The sequence below is a fragment of the Poromitra crassiceps genome (genome assembly GCF_964638095.1).
Source record: "Poromitra crassiceps genome assembly, chromosome: 12".
In the NCBI taxonomy this organism is placed as follows: Eukaryota; Metazoa; Chordata; class Actinopteri; order Beryciformes; family Melamphaidae; genus Poromitra; species Poromitra crassiceps.
The window spans coordinates 31,003,277-31,030,224 of record NC_139632.1 but is presented as its reverse complement, the minus strand read 5'-3'; the positions used below and the strand labels follow the sequence as shown (position 1 = coordinate 31,030,224).

The 26,948-nt window shown below is 42.3% G+C and overlaps 1 protein-coding gene across 1 annotated transcript; it reads left to right on the top strand.

The window, feature by feature from the left end:
• On the top strand, positions 1 to 26,948 carry LOC310786152 (excitatory amino acid transporter 5-like; the record flags this gene model as incomplete). Its single annotated transcript, XM_083647325.1, has 11 exons — positions 1 to 141; positions 14,966 to 15,045; positions 16,700 to 16,915; positions 19,242 to 19,284; positions 19,415 to 19,646; positions 19,786 to 19,885; positions 20,029 to 20,262; positions 21,904 to 22,098; positions 24,617 to 24,751; positions 24,986 to 25,085; positions 26,574 to 26,948. 11 exons carry the CDS (start codon positions 1 to 3, stop codon positions 26,946 to 26,948), a joined length of 1,851 nt encoding a protein of 616 aa, XP_083503451.1.

The window sequence follows — 26,948 nt, the reverse complement described above, 5'->3', positions numbered from 1 at the left end:
ATGGCCGTGGCTTTGGATGCGGTGTGGCTGAGGGTGAAGAACGTGTGCAAACAGAACGGACTGCTCATCTTGTCGGTGCTGGCCGTGATCATAGGGTGTCTTTTGGGATTCTTCCTGAGGACAAAGCGCCTCACAGAGCAGGTGAGTCTCTCTCCTCCCCCTTCGCCGCCCTGAAGCACTTGTCCATGCGCAGGAGATGCCGTTTGGGAGAGGTTGAGATTAGGATAGGGGGGGGAGCTAATCCCGGCGATGGAGGTCAACGTTCCCCACATCCCTCCCCGCTGTGGAGCACAGGACCTGGCAGCAGCTGTTGCTGTCCTTCCTCACCACGCTCCTCCTCCTCGTGCCCATCCCCCTGCTCTCACTCGGACCCACTGAGGTCAGAAGGGCGATGTAGGACTGCTGTCGAGCAGTAAGCTGTTACTGTAACTCCTCAATATACTGTTATTATTAGTCACATCGATGTTATACGTTGTCGAAATCACCATATATACCGGTAGAGATCACTATTTTGAAATGTAAGAAGCGCCTTCCCTGTATTTGATCAGGATTTAACACCAGCAGGCAATCAAGAATAATCTGAAAAGTAATCAGTAAAAATGTCAGACTATAATCAACAAAGCCTCTGATCTATAAACACTACACATTGCATGTGTCACTTACAATGAGTAGCTAGTGCTGGCTCCCACTGAACCCCAAACGTTCCTTTCCCTGCCCACATTAGCCAGCTCACGCCAGCGTGGAGATCTCATAATCTCTCCACCTAGGCCTCGGTCTGCTCCGTGGTCTCCTCCCAGCTGGGCATGCCTGGAACACCTCCCTAGGGAGCCGACCAGGTGCCAGATGCCCCAAATCACCTCAACTGGCTCCTTTCTACGTGAAGGAGCAGTGGCTCTACATATGTCAATGGGATCTCCTCAGAGTCCCTCATGGATGACTGAGCTTCTCATGTTATCCCTAAGGGAGATGCCTCCTGAGAACATTGGTGCAAGGTCATTTATGATCAACCAATCCAACACTTGAATGTCTTGAATGTCATTTTCAAGGCACCATTCTCTAATACTCTCCTTTGAGCTGCGTTTCTGAAAAGCCTTGGTTGTTTTCTTCATGCAGCTGAAGGTTGATGTATAATACTGTGTCGATTACGGTAACAACATATTGTATGAACAGCCAGCTTTGATAATGCATGTCATTCTAGAATAAGAATTTAACCTTGCCCCATGTTCAGAAGTTATCTCAAGGTCATGTCAAGGTTTCATACATTTAGAAATGTGATTTGTAGAGATCAGAGATTTTATTTCCTGCAGATAAATGCGATTGGATCTCTCCTGCTTTATGGTTGGTACAGTATATACTGGTGGATAGGCCTGCATGAAAACACAAATGTACAAATACACAGTCAAACGCTGACACAAAACTTGTAATACACTGAAGTACAATGCCGATCATAACTTTGACACAATGCTCCAAATACAGTCGTATTGAGCAGCTTTATCGAGGGACACAATAGAGAGCCAAAGTGGAACGTCACTTCCTGCTTCAGCACTGTACCAGAGATTTTCATCTGCCAATTATTTTCCCATAGACATTTTGTAAAATGCTTATAAAATAGTTTTCCTTGGTCAAACCAAACGGTTCAGATATATTTAGAAACAGGAGAGCTCTCATAACGTTTCCGCCCAGACCAAAACATAAAAAATTGCGGATTTAAAGAACATATTTTCTCGATGTTGTTTTTTTTAAGTTTTGGTCCGAGTGAAGTGAAATGTTCTATGGTCTCTCCCGATTATAAATATAGCTGAACCGTTTGGTTTGAACAAGTAAAACTATTTGTATAAGCATTTTACTAAATATCTATGGGAAAATAAATTGCGGAAGAACATTTCTGGTAGGGGGCACTGTGGCTCAGTGGTAGAGCTGTCGCCTCACAGCTAGAAGGTCCTGGGTTCGATTCCCACCTGGGACGCTGTGGGCGCTGAAGGAGTGTGTGCCCGTCCACATGTCCTCGAGTGCCCACCGCCTGGGTGGGGTCGTCAAAAGGGCCTTTCTGTGTGGAGTTTGCATGTTCTCCACGTGCCTCCCGGGGGTTTCCTTCATATAGGAACCCCTTCACCAAAACATGCAATATCCTGATCGCTGAAGTGGTGCCTCCTCTGGTCGTTTGGGGCGCTTGTTCGGAGGGAGGGGAATTCGTTGGAATAGCGTGATCCTCCCATGTTCTATGTCCTACCGGTGAAGCTTCCCCTGTCAGGTGAAAAGAAGCAGCTGGCTAACAGCCCATGTCTTGGAGGAAGCATGGAGCCAGTTTCGGCTCTCCCCAGATCAGCAGAAGGTGGAGCACAACCAGGATAAATAAATTAAAATTAGCACTAATGGGGGATGAAATTGGGATAATAAATCGGGGCGAAATATTGGGGGGGGGGGGATCTCTGGTACAGTGCTGAAGCAGGAAGTGACGTTTACTTTGCCTCTCTATAAACATCATCACTCCTCTTTGACTAAAGCTCTGTCATATTCTCAAATAGGCCTAAAAATAGCCCCTTAGAGGATTACAATCCAATCAAACAAATGCTTGATCCTATTGTAAGAGTGCCTCAAAACACACTGGAGGTAGACACACCCACGTGTGTTCACACAAATGATACAGGGCTGAAGACAGTCGATGGCCAAGTGTGTGTGTGTGCGTGCGTGCGTGCGTGTGTGTGTAAATTTGTCCCCAAACTGACCCCAGGTCCGGTTGGTTTGTTGATGAGTGTTTGATGAGTGTGTTCCATGCCCGGGAATGGAACAGCAAACCGTGAAAGGGTCCACTTGAAAACGTGGTCTGGGGAGCGCTTTGGCGTGCCCGGGCACGGAACACTTGCCAATGTGAGCGCCAACCGTACCGAACCACGTAGACAACACACGGGGGAGGATACACCCCAGGCGTAGTTGATGACGCAAGTGTAGTCTGCACTCTCAATGCTCCTCCCTCCGGCCGCCTCGCTCTCCTATTCGATCTCCGGGTTCCCTGGACCTCTCGGCCCTCGTGCCAGCACGCCAACCTCCCTCGCTGAGAGACGGCTCGTGGTGTTTTTGCCGGTTTTGTTCCGTCCTCTACGCACGGCTTCAAACCCCACCGGGAGCATTTAAGGAGCGGAGCGTTTTGTCTGGCCGAGTTTTTTGACTTGCTGATTTGGTCATATGTCCTTGATGTTTGTGCTTCTACCAAACTACGTAGTTAAATAGTTTATTTTTGTGTGTCTGTTTTAATTGTGTTTATTAACAAAGTGGCAGAGACACGTTGAGCTAAACTAAATGTATAGTAAACCATTCTTCTCTAACATGGTGGATGGCATAGGCCTACAGAAAAGGGAGTAGAATTTAACCCATTGATACCTGATGCAGCATTTGCGTGTATATCCCTCATTTGTGTGTGTATCCCTTTAAGACCGCGAACCGCGTCACGTGGTTCGCGGTCTTAAAGGGATACACACACAAATGCTGCATCAGTTATCAATGGGTTAAAAGTGGAGGTGCTGTGGAAGCTCATGTAGACCTTGCATGATGTTGCCTGTTCATAACAACATCATTTTCATGATGTTCATGTCCTTGAGCAACCCTGGATTGATGTGTGCCATGTGTGTTGTGAAAGCAGTGGCTGGAGAGGCAGGCATTAGCAAAGCCATCATCCACTGGACTAGGCTGTGAGCACTGATGCTTTGGAGATTCTACTCAACAGAGTAGTCAATAAAATAGCAAGAATATCAATATGCCCTCCAGAAGGTCTACTTGACCAAAAGCTGGGTTAGTTTACTGTAATAAAGAAACTCGCATGGATCTAAGTGTGCAGAAGTTTTGCCCTTTCAGTAATTTAGCATGATGGTATATTTGGTATTTTTGAAAAGCTGTTTGAATTCACTAGAATTTAAAAGAAAATTCTCTTGGATTGAACAAAGCTTGGTCGTGCAACATGTGCTTTTGATGAAGGACCCACCAGTGGGTAAAGAGGTTAAACCTTATTTTCTTCTACTTTTTGTCCATTTCAAGGCGATTATTATTACTCGAAATTGAGCGTGCTTTGCCTGCTCCTTTCTAGCGTCCCTCGCCGCCTCGCCCGCTGGACTGGCAGCTCTCATTTCTACAATGCCTCGTTGGTTTATCCTCCAGGTCTCACCCACTCCCACAGCAATTGTGCGCTACGGAATCGGCTGCCCAATTATATTAAGATATAATAATAATATAATAATATATTAACACATTGACTGCCAGCCGTTTTTTTTTTGCTGTAGGTAGCTTCTGCCAAGCCGTTTTTTGAGGATTCTGGCTCATTTTACAAGAGCCGAGGATTCTTTTCTGCTTGGAGTTTGTGAACACAAAGTTCACAAAAGTACTAATAGAATGTGTGCTTTCTCTGTCTAAAAGAGTTAGTTTGTAGAGTTAGTAGTTATGTAGATATTAGCCGTTGAGTACAGCATGGTTTTAGCGTCTGAGAGTGAAAGCTGAGATAATCGCAGTTTTGTGAAATTCAATCAAACAGGCAGAACAGTCACTTTAACCATTTATTTTTGGCATCAGTGAGAGATCAGACATCCAAACAATATAGTTCCGAACGCCCTCTCCTTCAACTCCTCCCTCCGTGGGCGTGTCTAGTGGCTTTCAGCCTGCGTTTGTCACAAGCGAGTGCTCTGCTGCTGCTGCTGCGAGTTTGAGCAGCCTCCCTCCCTGGCAGCGAGTTTGAGCAGCCTCCCTCCCTGGCAGCGAGTGTGGGCTCACTCGTCTCTTGGGTTTGAGAGCCCCGATGAAGCCCCGTGCGACTCTAGGCTTTATGCTGCCCACCCAGTCCATTTCTGGAACCCCCCACCGCAGCAGCGCGAAAGCGTCCCCGCCTACAGTATGAGAATGAGGCTCGTTCGTTTCTGGCATTTCCTTGAGAATGGAGGAAGCAGCCGCGGGAGGCGGCTGCTTTTGGTTGACTTTCTCTCTGTCGGGAGAGCACCGTCGCCACCTAGCTGGTCGGTAAAATAGATTATACACATTCAATACTTCCAATATCTCCATAGGAGACGCGGGGGGCATTGATCCACGTAGCACCGTCAAATTTTTATTTTTATTTTTTTTGACGACTCAACTCGTCGTTGGCAGTGAACGGTTGGATTCTGTTTGACGACTCAACTCGTTGTTGGCAGTGAACGTGTTAAGATTATTATTATTATTATTATTGTTGTTGTTGTTGTTGTTGTTGTTGTTGTTGTTGTTGTGGTTATTTAGGCAGACAAGGCAGGCATCGGCTACTCACCATGATCGAAAGCAATAGTCCTTGTTAGCATGAATTACACCTGTGGCAATTGTTTGTTGACCTGAAATACAAATTGACTGAAACCCTGAAGAAGAAATCCTATTCTGGCTTCCCCTCCACAGGGAGGTCAGAGCACTGCAGGCTCTGCTGCAGAACAGCGCCTCCACAGGGAGGTCAGAGCACTGCAGGCTCTGCTGCAGAACAGCGCCTGTGCAGCTGCAGGGACTCAATGTCTTGCTCAAGGACACGAGCCAGGCATGTGCTTTGCTGTCATGGGGGGCTTGAACCTTCACCTGGTCTTTCGGGGGAAGGATTGCCCACCATGCGGGCGGCTGTGGCTCAGGAGGTAGAGTGGGTTGTCCACTAATCGTGTTGGCTTAAAGAAGTCGGTGATTCGATCCCCGGCTCCTCCAATCCGCATGTCGAAGTGTCCTTCCTAGGGCAAGATAACCCCAAAATTGCTTCCGATGGCTGCGCCAGCACCCTGCGTGCATGGTACTGTACAGTAGCTAGCTGCCATCAGTGTGTGAATGTTTGTGTGAATGGGTGAATTTAGAGGCACATTGTAAAGCGCTTTGGATAAAATCGCTATGTAAATGCAGTCAATTTACCTGTTGACTCCAATTCTTCAGCGAGGGGCCCTGCTATAACCAAGAGTACGTTTAAGGGTTGAGTGTAGGGGCTTGAAGGTGTCAGTTATTGTAAACTCTGATGCTAGAGTCAGAGGTTTGAGATGAGCTGTAGGGACCTGCTACACAACAGAGATTAGGTCAGTGATCATCCATATATTCCATATAAGGTATTCAACACTTGTAAACATGGGTGTTTGGCTGGTATTTTAATATGAATTCAATATTTAAATGACATGTTTAAAATAAATGAATGTGGATAAGATGGTCAACAGCTACCACCACCTGCAAGCTGCCTACAGTGCTTGCACTGGAACTTTGCTGTTTAAGCCATCTCTTCCACTTGGGGCTTTATTTGATCAACAACAATCCACCTTCCTACTTTGTCTTGTTTTTCTTCTAGTTAAATATGCCTAAATTATCATGTTGTTGTTGTCAATAATACAAAGCTATTGGCAACATGATAACATAAGGTTGATGGAATTATATTAGAAAAACATTTGAGTAAAATTGTAAGGTGCAGGATGGATCACAGCATCATTGTTTGAAGCTTTAGCTGCTACAAATGTTTCCTTTCTGACATATGATGTTTCCTTTCTGACATATGTATTGTATATGTATTGTATCTTTCTGACATATGTATTGTGTATGTATTGTATCTTTCTGACATGTGGAGAAGGCTCAACTTTCTTTGTTCTTTGTCAGGCGTGTGGATATAGAGCTAAACCTCCATAACACAAAGGTAATCATTGAAAGTTGCTTTGATGAACTCAAAAGAAAGACTGACTGTGGGCGCCGGTTAGAGATTTAGAATAGTGGAGATTACATAAACTGTAGCATCCCAAAGATTTTATTTAAGCCATAACTAGCCGAATGTCTTGCCAGTGAAACAAAACAGGGGTCTTGTCTGCAGGTGTCAGATTTAGTTCATATGGAGGCAGGATGTCTTTCTTAAAGGCCAAATCTGAGAGCATCCATGCAGGTGATGATAATAAACAAGATAGTGTACATTCAACAATAATGTCAAATATCACAAACAAGTTTCATTCAAAATCTGAAAATCGGTTTCCCTTTTTCAGATTTATTCGTAGGGGCAATTTTCAGTTTGGTGTAAAATAGTGCAGGGACGCCCTGCTTGGTGTTAACATCCTGGTGTGTGCTGAGGACATCATTATTTTGTTTTGTCTGGTTCTGGCGCTCCATGTCGTGTCGTGTCACACTTGGCTGGTAAACGCAGTCAAACTCTGGCTGCCATGCTGACTGCTGCTGTGGAAACAGCTGCACCTGCCCCTCATACCACAACATCACACGCAAACACGTATGCACACACACACACGCACACACTCACACGCACACACACACACACGCACGCACACACACACAAACGTGCGCAGTGCAGCGTTCTCTGCCAGTAGAATGTTGCACGTGCTGATCCTGCTCTTATAAGCTCTCGTGCTTAATGGCGTACAGAAAAGCTCTTTAGCTGTCATTATGCAGCAGCCATGCTCTGTCCCTCAATCCAGCCTTCTCTTCCAACTCCCCTGGTATTCCTCACCTGACATCATTCACTTCCATCATCAATATGCACCTTTTACACTTGTATTACCTACAACCGACTTGCTTGATGCATAAAACAGTCATCTTTGCAAGGGTCAAGGTTCAAAAGCCATTCGATTTTAACCTGACTCTAACCCTGAAAATGTATGAACGATGAGTCGCAACTCAAGTTGAGTTAAAAAATATATGGAAGTAACTGTTAACTCCCTCCCTGGGTGTGTGTGTGGGCGCACGCACGCACATACGTACGCAAGCACATACGCACGCACGTACTTATGCATAGATGGGAAAAGTACACACATTCTTTACTTAAGTAGTACAGATATTGTGGGGAAAAAAGACTGGTATTAAAGTAGAAGTACTGATTCAACTTGTTTACTCAAGTATTAAAAAAGTACAGGCTCTGAAATGTAATCAAGATAAAAGGACTCTGGAGACGACGGACCGAGCACATACAATTATAGTAGTAGGATTGGTTACAGGTGGTGCATGCTGATGGACTTTAATTTAATAGTCAAGGATTAGTTAAGGATTAGTTCAATTCAGTTTGTGAGTATAGTAGTTAATCATTAGTTAATCGACTCTTCTCGTCCCTGGCACCCCAATGGTGGAACGAGCTGCCACCTTCGGTCAGGACTGCTGAATCACTGCCGATCTTTCGGAAAAGACTAAAGACTCAACTTTTCAGGCTCCATCTGGGCCCTTCTTGATTTAACTTCTTTCTCTCTCTTTCTATTAAAAAAATAATAATAATCCTAAACTAAACTCGTACCACTGTTCCTTCAGGATTTGTAGTTGTCATAGACTGTGCTCCATAGTTGATTGCTCTATTGCTGACAAAAAGTGTGTTATTGTAAGTCGCTTTGGATAAAAGCGTCTGCCAAATGACTAAATGTAAATGTAATGTAAATGTTAATCATTAGTTGGTCAGTTCCTGAGTAGAGTAGTTCATCATTAGTTAATGGTTAGTTAATGGTCAGTTCATGAGTATAGTAATCATTACTTAATTATTACCTGTCCATTAGTTACTCTTTTTGTGTACTTTCCCTATAGCCTTGTCAAAGTTGTTTGCTTGCCTAACCTTAGTTAACTTCTCATATGATGAACAGATTAAAATGACGTGCTATTATCACATAATCCAATTCTGTCACATAATCCAGGTTGTGATGAAGGAATGTCATTTCCACACACAATCCCTGTCCACAACATGCTATCTGCGTTTCAGAGTTTCTGCTCATTTGATGAGATTTTATGGGCGGATAATTATTATTGATGATAATAATAATAATAACAATAATAATAATAATAATACAGGGATGCAAACTCTCACCTTTAGGTGACAGTCACCTTTTTCATCCCAAAATAGGGCACATAAGTGAATGATTTTGTGTCTGCCCTGGTATCTGTCACCTTTTTCACTATCCATGGCTTTGCATCCCTGATGATGATGATGATGATGATGATAATAATAATAATAACAGTGTATAATAGTAAAATAATAATGTATTGTATGTATATAACAATTTATAGGTTTAGGAAAATGCAGCATGCCATGAATACCCCTTGAATATGAAATGTATATGTAATGTATGTAATGTTTCACATACTGTAAATGAAAAGTGAGTGAATGTAGGGAGATGTGATGCATTAATATTGAGTCAGTCAGCAGGCGTCATGCAGGCATGTTCGCTCAATCAGCGGGCAGAGCACTGGGATCTGTACTGAACAAAGTTCAACACTGGGATTTCATACTTTCTCACAACTGGATAACTCATGTGTCTGTTCTGTGTAGGATTATGCTTGGTGTTTGGGCTTTCCGTGAACATCTAAGCTTTAACCTTGTGCATCACAGAGCTATCTGTTATTTTCTAGGAGTTCATAAATGCACATCAGTTGAAAAAACATCAGACACAAGGGTCAAATATGCCTCGACTCTGGAATAGACTTGTGAGGATGTCTGAACAGAGACTCACAAAAAATATATTTAATTGGAACATTAATTGGGACAACAGGTTTAATAGTTTGTGATATCCCAGCGATGAGTGATATGTTTCTTTTGTATAAAGATAAATGGTCTGTTGACTTATGGTATATAAACCAAATCTAAGAACCTATCGTCTCATAAAAGACAGTTACTGTGTAGAGCCCTATGTGAAGTTTCATTTGGACAGACGTGTCAGATGTGTGCCCAGTTACACTCTGGAACTCTTCCCTTAGCACTAGAGACTGGCAGGTTTAATGCTCCCCCTGAAGAAGCTAGACTTTGTTTACTGTGTGATTTATGTGAAATTAGTCAAATGTTCTCTATTTATGTAGACCTTTTTCAGTTGGATGATTATGAGAAACTTGAGTTGTGTTTTAAGAAAGGAACCTTCTTCATAGGAAATCTTATCTGCCAGGCCTGGGAGCAAAGGCAGAACATTTTCTTTAGAAAGTGATTTAATTATCTGTTTTGTTGTTTCAAGAATATATTGTCTTGTGATTTAGTTGTGGCTTATGTTGTATATTTTGTATTTTGTGTGTCTTGTAAGCCCATGTGGGCTGGGCACTGTCAAAAGTGCATGACACAATGAATAAAAACAATCAATCAATCAAATCAATAGACCTTTTTCACAGCAGCCATTTTTCTGTCTAAAAGGCAGGGTAAACACAGGTGCAACGAAAACATTAATGAAGGTTTCCAACTTCCAATCCATTTAGGTGTTCCAGTGCCGGGGCCCTCATAAAGTTTTGATTGATCCTGTGTTTACCCTGCCTTTTAGACACAAAATGGCTGCTGTGAAAAAGGCACATGCATGTTAAGGGATAAGCAATCGATTGTCGAACAGTGTCCAAGCGCGTCCTATGGCTTTCTCTCATCAAAGTCACTTTCCTAAACTATTTTGATATTTAAATGAGAATGTATTCATATGAAATTTGACATGTAGATTGTTAAGACATGTCTAAAGTAACACACAACATTAGCTGCTGTTCGCTGAAATATATTGAATTTGAATATTGTCACACACAAAAACGGAAAGTGTGTCACACCCGATATGACCGAGTTCAGGACAATAGCAGGAGAGGGTGACCCTGAACTTTAATAGCACACTGAATTTGTCTCCATGTCCAGAGGGCCACAATGCCATAAAAATAATAATATAATATAATATAATAATATAATATAATATTCTCTGAGCAGCTAAAGTAACATGTATCATCTTCCGTATCCTTTTCGTGTGTTTTTGGTGGGAATATGTGGAGTTGATAATGGTTCATTCCAGCTTCCTCTCCAACTTTCCCTTTCATTACCTCCGCCAAGGAGTTGGCGGGAGGTAAAGTCATATGGGCCAACTTAGAACTGATGAACTTTCCACGCCTACTGGCCAACAGGGGCCAATCACAAAAAGGCAGCTAGCTAACTGCCAAACGGATTCATGTAACGCCACAAAACTTTGTCGAAAGGTTGGCGGAGGTTTGCTGTCTGCCTGTCTAACGAGTGCCCTCTAGTTTGACCTGTGATCATGTCATTTCTTTTTTTTGTTCAAAGTTTTTTTATTTGTTTTCTGTATATTATACAAAATACAAAATACAGATTTAAATACACTTGACACTTTTAAACAAAAACCCATCCCACAAGAACCCCTGGCCTATTACACCACATACATCATGTCATACATCACAGTATATCAATACACAAATACACACAAAAGAAAAAGAAAGAAAAGAAAAAACACACAACAACAACAACAAAAACAGATTAATGAAAATAAATATGAGAAAGGGGGGGGGGTAAATCTATATATTTGAAATGCTTTTAGCGTCCATTTTCTCTACCTGGTCCAGGACTGGCTGCCAGATGGTATAAAAGTCGAGGGCACAACCCCATGTAGCGTATCGGATTTTTTCTAGGGTTAGATGATACATAAGATCTCTGACCCAGTGATTGAAAGTTGGAGGAAACTTGTCTTTCCATTTAAGGAGTACAAGTCTTCTGGCCAGAAGTGTACCAAACGCTATCATCTTTTTGCTGCATTGGTTGAGGGAGAGATCATGCGGTACCACACCAAAGATTGCAATTATGGCAAGAGGTTCAATGGATATTTCCAGTATATCAGAAAAGAATTTAAATATGGAATGCCAAAAATCTACTAATTTTGGGCAAAGCCAAAACATATGTGATAAAGTGGCTGGGGTTGTTTGACAGCGATCACAATTGGGATCCATGTCTGGTGTAAATTTGGCCAATCTCGCCCTGGACCAATGCAGTCTATGTACAATCTTGAATTGTATGACTTTATGTTTTAAACAAATTGAAGAGGAGAATATTTTTTCTAATATGGACTCCCATACATCCTCAGAAAGATCTGTATCTAATTCTTCCTCCCATTGATTTTTTAAATGTATCAAGGGTTCTAGATTGTGAGAGTTGAGTGAGGTATAGATCCTTCCAATACTCCCTTTGGGGTAAGAGCTAAGCTCCAAAACAGATTCAAGGAGAGAGCTGGGCGGTAATGATGGGTAATGAACCGAACATGAAGATACAAAACTACGAAGCTGTAAATATTTATAGAACTGAAAGTTGGGGATTTTGAATTTTAAACTCAACTGTTCGAATGATGCGAAATTATCATTAATATATAAATCTTTTAATTTGGCTAGTCCGTTCTTGGCCCAGGTATTGAAGGACCCATCTATAATAGATGGCTTAAACATATTATTTCTTGTTATAGGGGCATTTATTGATAAATTATTAAGTGAAAAAGCTCGTCTAAACTGTGCCCAGACTTTCATAGAGTGTTTGACTACTGGGTTCATAGAGTAACTGGATATAGGTTCAGGCAATGGGAATTTGGAACAAAGTAAAGCATGTAAAGAGGCGGGCCCACATGACATGTTTTCCAGCTGCAACCATTTGGGACTGCTCACCTGTGATGGTTTAAGCCAATAAGCCATAGCGCGTATATTGGCTGCCCAATAGTAATATTGAAAGTTGGGTAACGATAATCCTCCATCTACACGATGTCGCTGTAAAATGCTCTTACGTATTCGTGGATTCTTCTTATTCCAAATAAATAAAGAAATCAACTTATCTAAAATCAGAAAAAAAGATTTTGTCAAAAAGATTGGTATACATTGAAACAGGTATAAAAACCTAGGCAATACGTTCATTTTAATGGTGTTGATTCTACCTCCTAATGAAAATGACAATAGATTCCAACGTTCCAGATCTTTTTTGAGAGTGTCTATAAGTGGGGGGAAGTTAGCTTTATAAAGATGTTTAAAATTGTGAGTAATCCATATTCCAAGATATTTAAATTTATTTGTACTTATTCTAAAGGGCAATGAACTAAATACAATCTGCTTAGCTGCAGGGTTAATAGGCATAAGTTCACTTTTTTGTGTGTTAATTTTATAGCCCGATATCTTCCCAAATGTAGTTAGTAGTTTGAGTGTTTGTGGCAGGCTGTTTAACGGTTCGGACAAGTACAAGAGCATATCATCCGCGTAGAGGGAGACCTTATGTTCAGAGTTTTTCCTCCTTATGCCTGGAATTAAAATGTCACCACGTAGCGCAATTGCTAATGGCTCAATAGCCAACGCAAATAGAAGAGGAGACAAGGGACATCCTTGTCTGGTCCCACGACCCAATGAGAAGAAGGAGGACAGTTTTGTGTTCGTGCGAACTGCTGCCACCGGGAGGGAGTAGAGGACCTGAATCCATGATGTAAATTTTTCACCAAATCCAAATTTTTTTAGGGTATAGAATAGGGGTGTCACAATATATCGTCCCACGAAATTTCGCGATAGTAAAACGTCACGATATGTATCGTTGAGATGAAATCTCATATCGCAAAAAAAAAAAAAAAAAATTTTTTTTTTTTTTTTTTTCAAAAATAGACTAAGAAACGTCTTTGTTTGTTGAAGTTCAATGTGTGGAAAGTAGTTCAGTTGAACAAGTCTCTGAAGAGACACATGAGAAGTTATACAGGAGAGAAACCATTCAATTGAGTTTCTGGCAAAACTGTTTACTTGACAGGAAAAACTGAAGCATAAAAAATAGACTAAGAAAAGTCTTGTTGTTTGAGTTTGAAGAAAAACTGAAGATGCATAATGAGAATTTATACTGCTGAGAAACCTTTTAGTTCAAAGTAAATCTAAGTGACGGTGTAACTCATTCTATTTCAAGATAAGCCTTATCTCCAATCTCATGTTTTTTCTAGTTGTTATTGTAATAACAATTTCCCACAACAGCATGTTTTGTAGTTGTGCATTTCAAATAAAATACTACTTTTCCAGTCATATATTGTCATTATTCAAGTTTAAAAAAATATTGTTAAAATCGTATCGTATCGTATCGTTATCGTGAACCCAGTATCGTGATACGTATCGTATCGTGAACTGAGTGTATCGTGACACCCCTAGTATAGAACAGATAATCCCACTCCACCCGATCAAACGCTTTCTCGGCATCGAGCGATAAAAGTATCTCAGGAGTATCGGATGGAGTGGGATTGTAAAGGATATTCATCAGCCTACGTATATTAACACATTCACTGCCAGACGTTTTTTTTTTACTGTAGTTAGCTTCTGCCAGAGGGGTTTTTTGAGGATTCTGGCTCATCTTTCAAGACCCGAGGATTCTTTTCTGCTAAGATTTTGTGAACACACAATATCTCAAAAGAACTAATAGAATGTGTGCTTTCTCTGTCTAAAAGAGTTAATTTGTAGAGTTAGTAGTTATGTAAGCATTAGCAGTTGAATACAGCATGGTTTCAGCGTCAGAAAAATTATTCAGAGATAAACGGCTTTTTGTGAAATTCGATAGAACAGTCACTTTAACCATTCATTTTTGGCATCAGTAAGACGTCAGACATCTAAACAATAGTTTTGAACAGTAATTTCCTCCATAACAGCAGGAAACCCCCCTCTGCTTCCAACTCCTCCCTCCGTGGGCGTTCTTCTTGGCTGCAGCGGTCGTCACAAGCTTGTCACCAGTCTCACTGCTTTGCTGCTGCTGCTGCCTGTCTGCGCGGCCGCTGTTTGAGGAAGTCTGGATGGACTCGCTCGCTTCTTGGAGTTTTGGTTGAGAGAAGCTTTTGCGATTCTGGTCATATTTATGCTGCGTGTTTCAAAGTGTGTTCCACCTGTAATCTATTATGCAAATTTGCAATCCCGCATCGCCAGCAATCAGCGCGAAAACGAAAGTGTTTTCCCCCATCCATTTTCATGAGAATGGCTGCTTTTTGCTTGCCTTCCTCTAGTCAGGAGAGCACTGTCGCCACTTAGTGGCTCGGTGGAATGGGTTGTAAACGTTCGGTGGCTCCAATAATTATATAAGAGATGTAAAAGGGTTAGATGCACATCCCACGGTCAAAATTTTCTTTTTCTTTTTTTTGACGTATTAATACGTCATTGGCAGTCAACCGTTGGATTATTTTTGACGTATTAATACGTCATTGGCAGTGAACGTGTTAAAAAAAGAGTGATCATCAGTCATTTCTTTTCCTCCCTATTACAGGAAGTGAAGTATTTCCAGTTCCCCGGAGAGCTGCTGATGAGGATGTTGAAGATGCTGATTCTGCCCCTCGTTGTTTCCAGGTACCAGTCACCACCAGTCTCATCCACTATATGAACAGCTTGTGCCCTTTCACCTGTTGGCTAACCACCTATTTCATCACACTTGATTTTCAGTCTCAAGCTAGAATGCTGCAGGTCAAATAAACCTCCGCCTAACAGCTGATTTCATGTTCATGTTTCTACCCACTAAGTCCTGAAATCTTTACAGTGGAGCCTAAGCCGACCCCTTGGTGTCCCTGTCTGTCTTGTCTTTCATACTGACCATGCAGGCCAGTGGATCAGTAACGGTAACGTTACATACAATTCCAAAAACAATATTATGAATATAAACCTCGTCATTCGAATATTATTTGACCACATGTCGTGACTGTGTGGCGACTGTGTTGAACTAACTTCTTTCTCTCTTAAAAAAAAATAAAAAAATACTAACCTGAACTAAACTTGTTCCTTCAGAAGTTGTAGTTGTCACAGACTGTGTTGCATAGTTGATTGCTCTATTGCTGACAAAAATGTGTTATTGTAAGTCGCTTTGGATAAAAGCGTCTGCCAAATGACGTAATATAATGTAATGTAATGTAATGTAATGAAGGAAAACAACATGGGTCGGTGAGCAGACTGGCCGGGACTATCTAGCTACTAAGATGACTTTACACTACAGCTATAAGGTTTATCTTGAATTATGGAGGCTAACTTGGTTAGCAGGCTGGAAGCAGAGGCAGCGGTCAGGTCAGGTCCAGTGAGTCAGACCCGTCACACCCACCCCTCGCTAATCACTTCTGGCTCCAAATCGCAGACATGGCGCAGATCAAAATGACCCAGTATTGACCAGTAAAGTCAAAGTGGCTTCAAGTGCGTGTGTGTGTGTTAATATTAAATAGGTTCAGGCTAGAGCCTAGCAACCCATGCTAGGCTACATCAATTTGAAATTTGTCTCAGATGGATGACACATTTGTCTCATTTGACCATTCATTCGCAGCATATCTTTGTCACTATTCTGAAGAAGCAGAATAGTTGTAGAATATAGAATGCTATTGACTGACTGCACACACACAAAATCATTCATATAAGCCAATGTCCAGTCAGGCCGCTCAGACTATAAGCTTTTGAATGAAGAGAACATCTGGTTTCAGTATCTGTTCCTCTCTCTCTCTCTCTCTCTCTCTCTCAACCCCACCTATTCTGTTCCTGTTTCATTTGTGCATATACTGTACATACATGCATGTTTGTGCGTGCTTAACTGCGTGCGTGACTGCGTGTGTGCTTGCATGCATGTGTGCATGCGTGTGTGTGTGCACATGCATGCGTGTGTGTGTGTGTGTGTGTGTGTGTGCGTGTGTGTGTGTGTGTGTTGCCACTCTCTTCCTGAATGAGAACAGTGGGGGATTAAAGAGTGGCCGTTACATACACAATAGAAAACACAATAAGGTTCCATTGACGGGTGGAAACGGGAATGGAAACAAGGAATATGGGGCATGTGTACTGCGTGTATTTACGTCCTGTAAATTAGCTTATTTTCTGACGTGCGCAGCAGCTCATATCCTTAAAAAGAAAGTCTGTCTGGAGAGATGAATGTGTATGTAAAAACTGCTGTCTATATAAACAAAAAAGCTCTGGCGGACCACCAGGCGGGTCCGCGGACAACAGTTTGTCTATAACATGGACATCTCTCTTCCAGTTTGATGTCAGGACTGGCTGCCCTAGATGCCAAGTGCTCCAGTCGGCTGGGTCTGATCACAGTGTCGTATTACCTGTGGACCACCTTCGTGGCTGTGGTGGTCGGCATCATCATGGTCTCCATCATCCACCCGGGCGGAGCAGCCCAGAAGGAGGACTCTGAGGACAGCGGCAAGCCCATCATGAGTTCTGCTGATGCTCTGCTAGACCTCATCCGGTAAGACCATCCATCCATCTATCTATCTATCTATCTATCTATCTATCTATCTATCTATCTATCTATCTATCTATCTGTCTGTCTGTCTGTCTGTCTGTCTGTCTGTCTGTCTGATAAATAATTCTAATATTTATGAACATTCTCCTTTCCTTTGGTAGCAATTGGTATCTCGTCCAAGTCAAGTCTTGAATAGTATTTATTCACAACCACATCCAGTATCAGAATATGACAAGTGTTTTAATGATATCAGTCGATGCCTTCAAGAGAAGTGCTGTTCTCCTTCCTCACATCAGGGAGTAGATCGTTAGCAGAGAACAAATTAAACTTGAGAGGATGTCCTTAGAGAAAATGGCACCCGTCAAGCTTCACATGATCTGGAGCAGGTTGTGTTCATAGAGGAATCGTAGTTTCAGGGTTGAAAGGTCATGTATGATCTGTTCAGAGGGAGGGGAACTGGTTGGAATAGCGTGAACCTCCCACGTGCTATGTCCTACCGGTGAAGCTTCATCTGTCAGGTGAAAAGAAGCGGCTGGCTAACTGCCCATGTCTCGGAGGAAGCATGGAGCCAGTTTCGGCTCTCCCCAGATCGGCAGAGGGTGGAGTAGCAACCAGGATAAATAAATTAAGTTAGCACTAATGGGGGATAAAAAATGGGATAAAAAATCGGGGGGGGGGGGGGGGGGAGGTCATGTATGAGAGCTGAGTACTGAGGAGAATGAAGGACAGCAGGAGAGAGGATGAGCTGTGAGGAGAGAGATCCTCTAGAGTCCATCATTAGATCCTGTCTTCCACATGGGTATCCAACATGTTAAGGCTTGTTAGAAGTTATACATTGTGTTACATACTGTATAGACATATAGTCATACATAGGGCTGGGTTAAAAAAATAGATTCTCCGATTTTGAATCGATTTTTATTTGAATCCTTTGATATCGATTCATATGTCCAGAGATTATTATTATTATTTTATTTTTTTATAAACATACCGGTAGGCTATAATATTATAGGCTGTGTGTGGTAGTTGAAACATGGTTTCAAGTTGACGTTTATTTATGTTTGTAGTTGAAACAAAAACATAAATACTGTAGGCTACATAAATGGAAATGTTTGATCATTAATATCTACTTTTAGAAATGATATAGGCTGAAATCAAATCACTGTGCATAATTGTGAAAGTGTCTTTATTGACAGATGAAAAGGCGCAAAAAAAGGTTGGGAACCCCTGTGTTACATAACTGGACAGTCATGTAATTCAGGTTACAGCTCAAAAAACATGTTTTAGTATCACAAACCAAATCGATATTGAAATTAATCGAATCGGAATCGAATCGAATCGAATCGAATCGGGATTAATCGATTCAGAACCTTGTGAATCGGAATTGAATCAATTCTTGAAATTTGAACCAATACCCAGCCCTAGTCATACATACAGTATACTACTGTATACATTATGTTCATGCACAGAAACCATCCTCAACCAAACTTGTAAGACGTGACCCACATGAGAGACTGCTGCAGAGCACAGAATATAACTATGCTGTTGCTCTCAGTTTTTAACTGGTGGTTGTACTGGTCAGCGTCCAGGTACAGGTACACAACTCCAGCAACTCCAGGTCAAGCAAGTTTGTGTTATATTTCAATATGATTTGTGAAGACAGTGGGGAATGTCATTGGATCATCATTGTTTTCTCATGATGTTTTCTATATAAATATGAAGGAGCATGTCCACCACAAGTACTCCTCCAAAGAAGTCACAGAGTGAGAGTCTGACTGGGTGGTTTTTTGGTCTTGGGAAGAGCTCCGCTTGGATGTTATCCTTGGATCCTGCTGACGATGACTCGCAGCCATTTCATTTACAAGCAAGCAGCTAGGTCCTCTAGGACTTCTGAGTTCCAGGATCTGAGAAGAAGTGGGATCATATATTTAGGGCTGTTACCAAATGCTATTTCTTGGGCTCCGGATATTCAGCAGTAATCGAGGGCGAATATCCGAAGCTTCTGACGGTGATTGAATACAGTATGTATAGCAGAATTGATGAAAGTCAACATACCTTCCTACAAGCCAGTATCCCAATAGAAATGGATGGGAAGGGTTCTGTGAAATGTTTGCCAATTTGACATGAACGTTCAATGTTATTATAGTCATCATTACATCTACCAACAAAATGGAGAGATTTTCTGAAAAGAATTATCATCTGTTTTTAATGATTTTGGCAATCTTTGGTGAGAAGCGCCGCGGGTCATTGCTTTAATGCTTATTGCACTGCACTTCCTAGATGACTTCACAATAAAAGTATAAATTAATTTGTCTTTTCCTCTGCTTTACAGCAACATGTTTCCATCCAATCTGGTTCAGGCCACATTTCAACAGGTGAGGCCTTTAATTACATCCCAGTGCTTTGACATGATTTATCTGGCATAATAACACTTGTGATGTGTGATGATCGTTCTCAAAACTCAGTGCAACATGTTCACTGTTCTGTTCTATTCCCTGGCAACAGTATCGAACAAGTAGTGAGTGCAAACTGAAGCCCAAGCCTACTGTGGGTCAGAGCCAATCAGAGTCGGCCACGCGGCGAGCGCTCATCTACGGCATCCAGGACGAGAACGGAACCGACATCCAGAACTTTGCCCTGGACCTGACACCGCCGCCGGAGGTGCTCATCAGCACGCGGCCGGGAACAAGCGATGGGATGAACGTCCTTGGAATTGTCATCTTCTCAGCCACCATGGGTAAAGGGCCCCTCTGTTCTTCTCTTGTTCGTCACCAGACCATCACCGTGTCTATCTTCTGCTGTTGGTTTCAGAAGGTGGCATCATGGCAGATGAAACCTCCATCCTTCATTACAGACGTGCTTTGTGTTTCCTGCAGGCATCATGCTGGGACGGATGGGACCGAATGGCAGTGCCTTGGTGAACTTCTGCCAGAGCTTGAACGAGGCGGTCCTTAAAATTGTCGCCATCGTTATCTGGTAAAGATTGATTTTACACATCCTATACTGCTTCATTTTGGATGTTTGCATTTGTTGACCTATTAGCTGAAAGGAATTTCATTCATAAAACTTCACACCCACCTTTAACGGTGACCTTTGACCTGCTGTGCTTGTCCTGCTAGGTACTTCCCGTTTGGCATCGTGTTCCTGGTGGCTGGTAAGATCCTGGAGATGAGCGATCCGTCAGACATGGGGAAGAAGCTGGGCTTCTATGCGGTCACTGTGGTGTTTGGTCTGGTGTTGCACGGCCTCTTCATCCTCCCGGCCATGTACTTCTTCATCACCAAGAAGAGCCCCATCGTTTACATACGAGGAATCCTGCAGGCCCTGCTCATCGCCCTGGCAACCTCCTCCAGGTACACGACAATGACAAACAAACACAGTTAATTGATGCACTCAATTAGCTTTCATTTGTATAGTGCCTTACGAATGACATGGAAGAGCAAGTGCCAGTAAGAAAACCAGCATGTTGAGGCACGAGGAGAAAGAGGGAAATATTCATTTTTAAAAAGGCGCAGCATAGTTTATTGGATTATGTAATGACAAGTGCTCCTTTGACTAAAACATGCCTTTTTATTTCCTCATGAATACCAATTTGAGAAGATTCTGGTTTGAAAAGAATACATCATAGAATACACCAGAGTTATAATGCTACACACCTTCCCCTTGCACTGGAACACCTTCTTCCCCTTGCACTGGAACATTGCTGTAGTAACACCTTCTTCCCCTTGCACTGGAACATTGCTGTAGTAACACCTTCCCCTTGCACTGGAACATTGCTGTAGTAACACCTTCTTCCCCTTGCACTGGAACATTGCTGTAGTAACACCTTCTTCCCCTTGCACTGGAACATTGATGTAGTAACACCTTCTTCCCCTTGCACTGGAACATTGATGTAGTAACACCTTCTTCCCCTTGCACTGGAACATTGCTGTAGTAAGACCTTCTTCCCCTTGCACTGGAACATTGCTGTAGTAACACCTTCTTCCCCTTGCACTGGAACATTGCTGTAGTAAGACCTTCTTCCCCTTGCACTGGAACATTGCTGTAGTAACACCTTCTTCCCCTTGCACTGGAACATTGCTGTAGTAAGACCTTCTTCCCCTTGCACTGGAACATTTCTGTAGTAACACCTTCTTCCACTTGCACTGGAACACCTTCTTCTCCTTGCACTGGAACACCTTATTCCCCTTGCACTGGAACATTGCTGTAAAGACTCAAAGGAGGTGAGGAGATCAGAAAACATCTGGTGTGTGTGTGGGAAGTGCTGGGAACATAGAGGAAAATACCATGCATTTGAGCTGGCCCCTATCCGTGTGTGTGTGTGTGTGTGTGTGTGTGTGTGTGCGTGTGCGTGTGCGTGTGCGTGTGTGTGTGTGTGTGTGTGTGTGTGTGTGTGTGTGCGTGCGTGCGTGCGTGCGTGCGTGCGTGCGCGCGTGCGTGCGTGCGTGCGTGCGCGCGTGCGTGCGCGCGTGCGTGTGTTCACATGCATGATCATGCATGTGTGGATTGGTTGATTCTGTGTAATATGGCCCCTTAATGTAAACTGATTCGTGAGCTTAAATACTCATATTTTTCCATTAGTATTGGCTCATTTGTCAGACTGAATAAGGCAGCGCTTATTCAACTTGTGCTGGTGTTGTGCGGAGAGTTTGCAGTTTGAGCCAAGGCCAGACTCTGACTGCCTGCCAGTGACCATATGAGCAGCATACATGCATGTGTGTATGGGTGTGTTATTGGCATTCAAGCCTACTTTCAGTACAGTCAGTGAGAACGCCTCTCCTCTCCGCGTCCCTCTGTATTTAGATGGCAGCTACTGTATGCTGAATGTGAGAGATTACTGCATAATTACTGCATAATTGCCCTTACTTGTGCATAACATACCGCTACTGTGAAATTGTCAGTCATTTCCTCTCCCCATACAGTTGTTTTCACCAGAGTTGACCTCTGACCTTTGACTGTTTGAAGTGCTCTGTGTTGTCCTCTGTTTCCCTCAGCTCTGCCACGCTGCCTATCACCTTCAAGTGCCTGTTAGAGAACAACCACATTGACCGCCGCATCATCCGTTTCGTGCTTCCCGTGGGCGCCACCATCAATATGGACGGCACCGCCCTCTACGAGGCCGTGGCGGCCATATTCATCGCCCAGGTCAATAATTACGAACTGGACTTTGGCCAGATCATCACCATCAGGTTAGTAGTAAGCAGATGACTGGGCCGTGCGACCGCACCACCAGGCCATCTGTGCTTCTAAGCTTATTAACATGCTAAAGATATGATGAAGCTTTATGCTTTTCACTTCCACATGGGGCAGTCAAACCTCACTGCATAATACTGATGAGCAGTGTTTCAGATGCTTGGATGAACAAAATACCTTGGCATTCTGCCTTTTATGCATTTTCTCCACTGAAAGTATTTTATTTATTTGATTTAATTTATTTATTTATTTATTTATTTATTTATTTATTTATTTATTTATTTATTTATTTATTTATTTATTTCAAATGTTTTTTTTCTTCCATTATGGCAGTGATGTAAACTACAATAAAACCTTTATATTGAATAGAAAGACAGAGCTGTAATTGTGGGTTCTGTGCGCGGGTGTGGGGTTAACTGTCACAAAAATATTGGTGGTAGCTTGTCACATATCTGGTGTCTCCCGTCTTGAAAATTCTACAGACAGCTCAGGTGTTTGGGGTGTTACTCAGTGATTGAGTGATGTTTTGAGTGTTAAAACAACTTCTTCTTCTTCTTCTTCTTCTTCTTCTCTTCTTCTTCTTCTTCTTCTTCTTCTTCTTCTTCTTTCTTCTTTCTTCTTCTGATTTCTTCACTCATAATCAGAGTGAGTGAGGAGGGACTGTTCCACTCTAAAGTCACTGCTCCAAATGACAGTTTTGTGTTTTTGAAAAGTGGACAGAGCATCTGAGGTTCTTCCATGTTAAAGTTGTGTAATCTACGAATTTCTCTTGATGTTATCATCATCATCATCAGCTCCACTGAAGTTTATCATCGACACCAACATTTTGCCCCAAAATAAAGGAAAATAGAGTGTGTTTCGTTCAACAGCTGTCAAGCTATACAGTAGGCCTACTTGCTGCTGTAGGTTTTCTATATAATTCCATAATAAAGCAACTGTCGATTGAAACTGCCCGCTAATCTCTCTCTTCAAAGAGCCATGTGTGACCTCGATAAACCACCATCTCCCAGTCATGCCACTGCTGGGCTTCTGAGCCCAACCCCCCACACTCTCTCACCATCATGATCCAGCGGTGTGGTCTCAGCCTCTGGCTCTCCATCTCCACCAGATACACCGCATGGCACACAAGTTCACGCTCCACACAATCCTAATGGTTATGCCCTCAGGCCTGATGGATTCAACATTGATTTGTCCGTTGATATGGAGAGATACATAAAGAGTTTCATTATAAAAATATATATATATATATATCCACCATTTGAAAACATATCTACTTAACGGTAGTTAAGTCCGTTATGGGCGACTACAGTATTAAAGTCAAAAATCCTTTACTTACGTATTTTTGAGGATAGATGAATCTGTTATTTTTTTAAATATTGACTAATGAAATGTAGGAACTAGTATCCCCCCTCCCTTCAAAATAAAAGATACAATATAGAATTTTGAAATAGAATCCTTCATACTGTATATACCTATAATTCTTGACCAATTAATATTCATTGCAATAGTATGTTATTCCTACATTAATTGTTGTGGTTACAAACTTTATCCTTAGATAAGCTGTGTCTATTTTAGCTATACTGTACTGTACACTTACCTTTGTCACTGACATTCAAGTGTCTGCAGTGCAAATTTATTGAGTATGAAAAATGGATGTTAGTGGTCATCAACTTCCCAACAGTCGCCAGTAGACATCAGAGACACTATTATGAAATGATGGATGATTCTGAAAGCAGTTTCCTTTGCTCCTCCAAGCTTTAATGTCATGGCTGACATTAATTGATAACAGTTTTTTCCCCACATCTGTGAAACACCAGTAATTTCCTACACAGCTGGGAGTCATGGACGCATGCATTTGGTGGTTGTAGATTGTCATGTTACGGTACATTGCAAAAATGATTCTGCACAGAATGATAGTGCAAACGATGTGAAAGGTCTGCAAGCAGAGAGAGGGATACGGACAATGCATTTTATGGTTAATTATGGATTTATAGATGAACTCAAAACCCACCTCTTCAAACCATCATTTATTTGTATTATGGTAATTTATTTATTATCATGACTTTGTCCATTTTGATTTACATATTTAATATTTTATTCTTTTTATCCAATTGCTGTCTGTGTGTTCCATGTAAAGTGCTCTAGAGATTAAATAAATTATTATTATTATTATTATTATTATTATTATTATTATTGTAGTTATTGTTGTTGTTGTTGTTGTTGTAGTAAGCATTAGTGGCATTATATGTATCAGACAAATGTATGGTTAAAACAAAATATATCTGCATCTTTGGACAAATAAGCAGTAAATCAGCACTATACACTAACTCAGCACCACTAGGCATTTTGAAAATCAACAGAATACCCCATGGTAATAATGCTGTGCTGGCTCTCTTTCTCCTATTAAGTATCTCCTGTGCCGTGCACCGAAACTTTAAAAACACCGGTGAGTGTGCTCGCTGCTGGCTTATGCCAGTTTGTTTGAATAATGCTGACCTGCCATATCTCCTCCAGCATCACAGCCACTGCAGCCAGTATTGGTGCGGCAGGGATCCCACAAGCCGGACTGGTCACCATGGTGATAGTGCTAACATCAGTCGGGTTGCCAACCGACGACATCTCGCTCATCATTGCAGTCGACTGGGCCTTGTAAGTGCTGTGTGGTGGGTTCACTCCCATCACTTTTGTATAATGCTTAGGCTTGCATGACATATTGATTTCTCTGAACAAATCTAATCAACCCCAGAGCAAAAACATCTGGAGCTGTGGTCTCATTGGTCCTGGCCTAGAAGGTCCACACAATGTTCTAAAAAGGAAATGCTTCAGATTTAAATTCAGCTCATAGGAATTCCCCCTTTACAGCGATGTGTTCTTCCTCCACAGAGACAGATTCCGCACCATGGTGAACGTCATGGGCGATGCCTTGGCCACGGGCATCATGGCACACATCTGTAGGAAAGACTTCATCAAAGAGGGAGATGGGGTGAGTCTGTGGCATGAGCAGTTCAAGTCTGTTCAAACGACTGTATTAAAATTCACCTTTTCTGTGCTATAACAGCATCAGCAACTTACATAGCAAAATTAAGTAAGTTAAAATTCTGTCTTAGCAAAACTAAGTAAGTTAAAATTATGACATACAAATTATGACATACAAATAATTTTTCATTGTAATTTTATTACCGGGCCCCCGGTGTGCTAAATTCCTCTCAATGCAGCTTCCTTATAGAAAGAGTCAAGAGAAAAACCCAGTTTCTGCAAATGTCAAAGCTAAGCTAATTGCTCTCAGCATTTATAAATAGCAGCCTTGCAAGTGTTTGTCTTTTTATGCCTCCGCTGGCGACAGCCATTGCTGAAGGGATTATGTTTTCAGGTTGTCCGTCCATCCGCCCCATCCCATTCTCCTTAACGCCATAACGCCTTGAGGGAATTTCCTCAAATTAGGCACAAACGTCCATTTTGATTAACCGATGAACTGATTCAGATTCTGCCGGGAGCTCACGTCCTTCCCATTCTCGTGAATCCGATATCTCCGGAACGCCTTGAGGGAATTTCTTCAAATTTGGCACAAACGACTCAAGGATGAACAATTTGGTTGTCAAAGGTCAGGGTCACTTTGACCTCACAAAAGATGTTTTTGACTATAACTCAAGAATTGTACTTCATTATTTGAAGTTCTAAATCCAACTTCAAAATCCTTGAAGTTGACACAACAATAATCACATTAATTATATTGATTTGGACCCCAAGATACTTGTATGAGTCCACCCTCTTCTCTTCCTGGATGACAGCGCACACGCACGCACACCCGCACACACACACACACACACACACACACACACACACACACACACACACACACACACACACACACACACACACACACACACACTCACACACACACTTGACCTCCATGCCAAAGTCCTGCCTCCTAGGGCGAGAACTGTGCCCGCTAAAGGGTGGTGAACTTTTTGTGAACTGACCGACCCGACAGAGCGACTTACAAAGCAAAGAATAGTCTCTGAGTGAAGACAGCATGTTTCTCTATGGAAATGATTCACTGGAATCATGTCAATATAGTGATAACTTCCATTTCACCAAAAATACACTTAATATCTTTGATTAAATTCCTTCAAAGTCTTCACTATACATAGACAGACATTGATGTCAACTGTAACTTGACTTGTTAGCGGAGACATACAACTGCGTGGCGGTTATTATTTCTAGTCATTTAGTTCGAATGATATAAAATCGATTGTACACTCACCCTTAATTGGGCAAGAGGGGTTGGTGGTCAACTTCTGGCGGTTGGTATTTTCTCAAAATCTCTGTCCATCTCTCTTCAACTGTTATTGCATCTCTTTAAAAGTGGCGTTATGCCTCTCTGTTTTCCTTTTCTTCCTCTCCATTTGAACTCTCACCTGTCCCGTTACACCTGCCTGTTTCTCCTTCCTGTGACCCTGCTGGTCCCCAGGTGCCTTTGATCTGTGAGACCAAACCCATCATGAACACCCCGCCGCTGATGAACTGCTGGAACAACCACGCCAACTACCAGCACCCTTCCCTGGGGGTCAACTACCAGCACCCTTCCCTGGGGGTCAACTACCAGCACCCATCCCTGGGGGTCAACTACCAGCACCCTTCCCTGGGGGTCAACTACCAGCACCCATCCCTGGGTGTCAAGCCTGAGCTCATCCCTCCTGATGTGGCCCGGCTCATGCAGCTGGAGGAGGGCATCCGGCCACCACGACCGCCCAGGAGGAAAAAGCCTCCCATCCCCCCGAGGCACCTGAAGAAGGACAAAGAACACTTTACCATTGACATGAATGGCATTGAGACCAACGTGTAG